At 48.8% G+C, this 5692-nt stretch overlaps 1 protein-coding gene across 2 annotated transcripts in view; it reads right to left on the reverse strand.

The window, feature by feature from the left end:
- Positions 1 to 71: 71 nt before the first annotated feature.
- LOC102032445 (transcription factor E2F4) overlaps positions 72 to 5692 on the reverse strand; it is a 10294-nt gene continuing 4673 nt past the window's right edge. The window contains exons 6-8 of one of the 2 annotated variants that reach the window (XM_031058439.1): positions 4229 to 4276; positions 2678 to 2722; positions 72 to 2357 (exon numbers count right to left, since the gene is read on the reverse strand). In XM_031058439.1, the coding sequence (XP_030914299.1) occupies positions 2242 to 2357; positions 2678 to 2722; positions 4229 to 4276 (209 nt within the window). In that variant the 3' untranslated portion in view covers positions 72 to 2241. The remainder of the gene's footprint in view (positions 2358 to 2677; positions 2723 to 4228; positions 4277 to 5692) is intronic. The other variant, XM_031058440.1, reaches the window with a different exon arrangement.

The following is a 5692-nucleotide window of genomic DNA, read 5'->3' on the forward strand; positions in this document are numbered from 1 at the left end:
AGGACAGGGCCTCCTGCCGGGAAAGGAACCCCATCCCCTGGGCGAGGGCAGAGAGGAGGCACAGGCTGGGGCAAGGTGAGAAACTCTGGAAAGGTTTTGTTTATTCACGTCAGAGAACACTCTGTACAAATATGACAGGCAATTTTCTTCCCTTGCAAAAAAAAAAAAAGTATAAAAATAATCTTTATATATGAATCAAAAGTTCATTTGCAACTGTAGATTTTTCTCTAGGTATCCTTTTCGGGAGGTCGTCTAACTGGTGGTGGACATGAACACTGGGAAGGAGGGCAAGGGCCAGGCAGTACATGAAGAGCTCGAGCTACACCAAAGCCACGGAGCCTTGTGAACAGGCAGGACCAAGGGATTCTGGTCAGCTTCCATGTGGAGAGGGGAAGGTTCAGGGACAGGCAGCATGCAGGCTGGAAGTTCAGCCCCCAGAGGGCTCTCACACCTCAGCTATCTTGCCAGCAGCAGCTGCCAAACTCGCGTCCCATTGCTCCTCCTGAGTTGTTCATGCTTTCCCCAAAGAGGCTGCCAGTGCTTTGTTACTGCAGAAATGAACAGTCCTTGTGGAGGAGTCCCATGCAAAATGAGAGGGCCTGAGGAGCCACTCCAGGGACACAGGTCCCAAGCACATGTTCTTCTCACCTCTGCAGGCTCTTGATACTTTACATCCCTTAGTGCTGGTGCTGCAGCTGGTTGCGTGGGTCACAGGCAGTGAGCAGCTACGCAGAGAAATTAAACATCAGCTGTTTAAGTGGACGGCTGGAAGCTCCCTATCTGCAGCAGCCAGCCATGGCCTGGCCTGGCTCTCTGTTCAGCAGTCTGCAGAGCAGGAAAAGCAGGACACCTGCTTCCCCTGTGGTGGCAGGAAGATGTGCAAAACTAAAGACACTCACAGGACCTGACCAAAACCCAAAGTTGGGGCTTGCAAAATACAATACAAATTCCATAAGGACATTTTTACTCCAATTAAACTGCACAAGGTCCCAGCCTGGTACCAGCTGATGACCCTAAAGAAGCCAACAGCAGACCTTCCGTTACAAAGCAATGAAGAAAATGTTGAGGAAAAATGATGCAGAGAAAGCATCGCAGTAGGTAAAGACCTGCCACAGGATCAGGAACTGGGAGTGTGGGTATGGGCACTAAGGGAGCAAATTCAAATATACAGAAAACCTGATCCTGAGAGAAAAAGGGGTAAAAAAAGCTCACTATTTTGACAACACCTACATAACCTGTCACAGCAAAATACTACTGAATTGTAACTGCTTGGTCACCTTTCAGACAGTTGCAAGTTCAAGTGCAATGATTGGAAAAACCCAGCTATTTGCTAGAATGAGCAGGCTCTGATGTCCCTGGAGTACCTTACAGGAACCAGCTGAAGCAGTCTTATCCTTTGAAACATCTCTTCAGTCAGGCAAAACCAAAAATTAAAAACAAAACCATACCAGCACCTCTGCTTTAGCCCTGTAGAAACAGCACAGCTGCTGGACAAGGAGCTGGAGCCCCTGGGGCTGTGCATCAGAAGGCTGGTGAAAGCAGAGCCAACGTTCCTGCTGATGCACCAACAGGGAAAGGCTCAGTGCTCCTGGGTCCTACAAGGAGCACTCAGCTCCTGAATCCCATTAGGAGGCACAGCTGGCTAAAAAAAAGTGCTTTTTGTAAAACATACTAGCTTGGTCTGAAGTCACTGAAAGAAATAGAAGAAATAGACACTTTGGTGCCTTTTTTTTTTTCCTCTTGATGCCTTTTGGAAATAAACTACCCCAATCCGAACCACTAACACAAAGAAATCTAACAAACAACCTCTGGGCTTGTGAACTGATCATGGTATTGGGGCTCCTTGTAGCAGCTGGTACCTAGGAGGTGCAAAGTGCCTCTGGGAGTGCAGGAAAAACCAAGGCATGCAGATTGGAGGAAGCTCAGAGAGGCACGTGGGCAAATTCTGCAAGTGAACTGGGAACACTCAAAACACAGAGCCTTTGAAGTGAGGCCCAGGATCCAGTGGAGAGATGCGGGGGGAAAGCTGCACGTGCATCTTGCACGTGCACCAGAGGAAGAAGCAAACTACAGGGAGGCTCCCAGCCTGCAAGTCCACATCTCTTGGTTCTGAGTCCATTTGAGAGCATCTCTGAATGACTCGGCCATCGAGCTCTAGCACAAAAAGAATCCAAAAATAGACACTTTCCAAAGAGTTACAAAACAGTCCGTGTTTGCAGGGCTCACAGCCGCACTGAGAAGTCAGAGGTTCAGGACAGGCACATCAAAGAGGTCACAGACACCTTCACTCTCATCCAGGTTGTAGATGTAGTCGTGATCTCCAGGTGGAGGGGAGAGGCGCAGCAAGGGAGCAAACACTGGGGAAAGAGAAGCCCAGGGTTGGTTACAAAACTCAGCACTCCCACCCCAGCTGAGAGCTGCCAATGGCACTGAGCAGCACAGCCACCTCACAGGAACAGTCTTTGAGGTGGCTTCAGTCAGCCTCACAGAACTGAAGAGACTCCTGGGTCTCACACCTCTCTCAGGGACTGGCAGGACAGTGAGAACTGAGTCTGTGTCCAGAGCCCAGAAAAGATGAGGACGAGTCTACAGTCACAAGGTTACCAGTGGGTGAAGTCACACAGCATGGTCTTTCTCCCAGGAAGGCCACACCATGACAGGAGACTCTGAGACTTACCTTCAGATGACATCAGCTCTTCCAGCAGCTCAGAGTTCACACATTCTGGGGAAGAGACAAGCATGGTTGCAAAACAGTCTGCTCTCCTGGTCTGCTCCTGAGTAGTTCCCCACTTTCCCCACCCTTGTTATCCCTTCTCTGGCTAAGGCACAGCATGTCCAGCAGGCAGTGAAAGGAAGCTTGTGCTTAAAAGAGATAAAACCATGTAGTAAAAGTAATTCCAGCACAAAACACTATGACAGAACTCCAGCTCCTGTGGCTTAGACTGCACAGCCTTAAAGCAGCTGCCAGTGCCAGGGCAACATTACTGGGATGAGAGGCTGCATGAAGTGTGCTGCAAGGACCATTCCTCTGAGCTCTGCTGTGCTGCACTCTTCCAGTCCTGAGTGTGGCCTCTGTAGCTGTTGATTCTGTTTCGTCCTTTGCTCCTGGATTTTTTATCTTCACCCTCCAAACTGGGAAGAATACTCCATAAAACCACACACTTTACCATGGCCAGTAAACACCTCCCTTACAATAGCATCCACACAGTGACACAGTAGTACTTTGGGTAAGTTAGATCTCCTACATGGCTGGGGCTTTGCAGCAGTTTATATCTCACACTGTGAACTCAAACTTACTCTTCAGATGTACTTAGAGACCATCAAGACTTCATCCACTATCTGCCCCAGAGGTGCTGGGCAAGGAGGAAGGATGTTCTCCAGACTGACTGTGGAGCCCAGGGCTAAGAGCACACAGATTGGAGACTCACATGTGTCTGTGTTTGGGTCTGTGGGGATTTTTACCCCAAAGGTAGCACCTTCACAAAAGCATCTGCTAGAGCATGGAACTAAGGACAGCTGTTGTACATCCCCTTGAAGTGCTTGGGTGTACTTGGCCCTGCCTGGCTGCAGGGCTACAAAGTATTTGGCCAGCAGTGAAGAGAAATAAATGTACTGATAAAGTTTCCCAGTGTAGGTTTACGTCACACAAAACTCTTTCACATTTTCTGCCCTTAACCCAGAGTCTGTCCCACCATTAGGCAGCAACCCACAGATATTCCTTGAGCAGAGTCAGAACTCCAAATACAAGCAACAGCATCTCCCTCCCCTACTGCTCCAAAATTACCAGCTCCTTCACCACCACCACTGAGAAGAGAGAACACTATCTCCTCAGATTATTTGCTTGGATTAGCCTTAGGCAGCTAAAGCTGAAACAAGACTTAGCAGGGATTTTTCTTTTCCATACTGCTGACAAGCTGAAGGAGGAGCATGGAAAGGCTGAACATGGATTAGCGTCGGCATGGGGACAGGAAAGCCCTTGCTGGTGCACTGCAGGCAACATCTAACAGAGGTTGCTGGAAACATGGAGACAGAAAAATACATACAGAAACCAGTAGTTTTAGAAGTGCCTACCTACTCTTTAGTAGAGGGCCAGCAGCCACCAATGACCACAAGCACCTTACAAAACCACATCCACAAAATAATCCAAAAGGGAGCGAATCAAACAAATTGTCCCTTTTCTGTGAATAGATGGGCACAGAAAAAAGCTGTGGTCAGGGAATGAACGTACCTCTCATTGGATCAAACATCTCTGACAGCTCTTTGGGAAGTTCCAGTACTGCAAATACAACAAACCAGATGGTTTGGATCATTACATGAAGAGTCTGAAATGCTTTACAGCAGAATCACCCACAAAGCTATTGTGCTCCTTACACACCCAAGTCATCCAGAAATTCTGTTCCCACATTCCATGTCAGATATTTCTGCTGCAATGACAAGCAACAAAACACTTGAGCTCCACTTCCACTACTTTAAAATAAATTTGTCCAAGCCCTAGGACATGAACATGTTATCACAGTCAGCAGCTGTGTCTGTAAACCTCACCCAGTACACTGCCCTGATTACCTTGTGTAGGATGGGGACATGCCTTTGGAGAGGCACAGTGATAAGATATATGCACATCCAAGGCCTAATTCCACAACCACGATGACTCCACAGCTCATGCTGCTCTGAGACAGGCCATCAGCAGAAGTGAAAAAAGCACTGGGTGAGCTGTGTTTGAATAAGATTTCTTCTTCTAACGATAAACTAACCTTGAGTGCTTCTGCAGGGAAGTTGGGCTTCAAAACATTCCAGCAGTGTGGCTTACCTAGAAGATGCTTTTCTCTCCCTGGGCCAGCCTGCCATTTCCTAGCATAAAGCTCCAGGGTACCTTTTTTAAAGCACATCAAGGAGCTCCCCAAATATATACTGCAGGGTCACTAAGAACACAAGGTCACTAAAGACAGATGAAGTATTCCTGAGCAAAGGAGGAAAAGGGAGACAAGAGCTCTCCTAATACAGAAAACTCCCCGAGTTACAAAGGTGCTTTCAGTGGTGGCTGAAAATTCTGTAACTTCATGCAGTCTCAAAAATAGGACCTTACTCTACAGAAAGGATTGAAAGGGAATAACCCCACATGTAACAGCAGAGATGTGTGTCATGAGGGTGTCCCTTGCAGATTTTCTAGTACTGATGTCACAGAAAGCAGCAGGACACTAGACAAGACACAGTCACCTTGTCACCATGTTTCCTGGCAGCCTCACAGGGCAATGCCTACTCATCCTTTGCAGACTCTGGCTGACAGCAAAGGCAGAATGGAGTTCAGCTCCTTCCTCCAGGCCCAGCAGCCTTTCCCTCACCCCCAGCAGCAGGATTTTGGAGCAACACACAAAACAAGCAGCATACTCACCTCCTGTGGGTTCGGGCTTGATGGGCTCAAAGGAGGTAGAGGTGCTGGGCAGGACAGAGCTGCTGTCCAGCGAGGCTGAGGACTGCAGCAGCTGCGTGTCCAGCGCCGCCGGCTGCCCCTCGAAGTCACCGCTGCCCTTGGCCTCTGCCGCCGGGACATCACACTCTGGGAACACCACAGACACACCCAGGAATGTCATCTCCCACCAGCCCAAAGGCAGCTGCAGCACACACTCAGCCCTCACTGGCAGTGCTGGCTAGGCAGCTGCACAGGGAGAAGCTTTCCTGCTTTCCTCCAGCTCCA

Source organism: Geospiza fortis, unplaced genomic scaffold (genome assembly GCF_000277835.1).
Source record: "Geospiza fortis unplaced genomic scaffold, GeoFor_1.0 scaffold97, whole genome shotgun sequence".
Taxonomy (NCBI): domain Eukaryota; kingdom Metazoa; phylum Chordata; class Aves; order Passeriformes; family Thraupidae; genus Geospiza; species Geospiza fortis.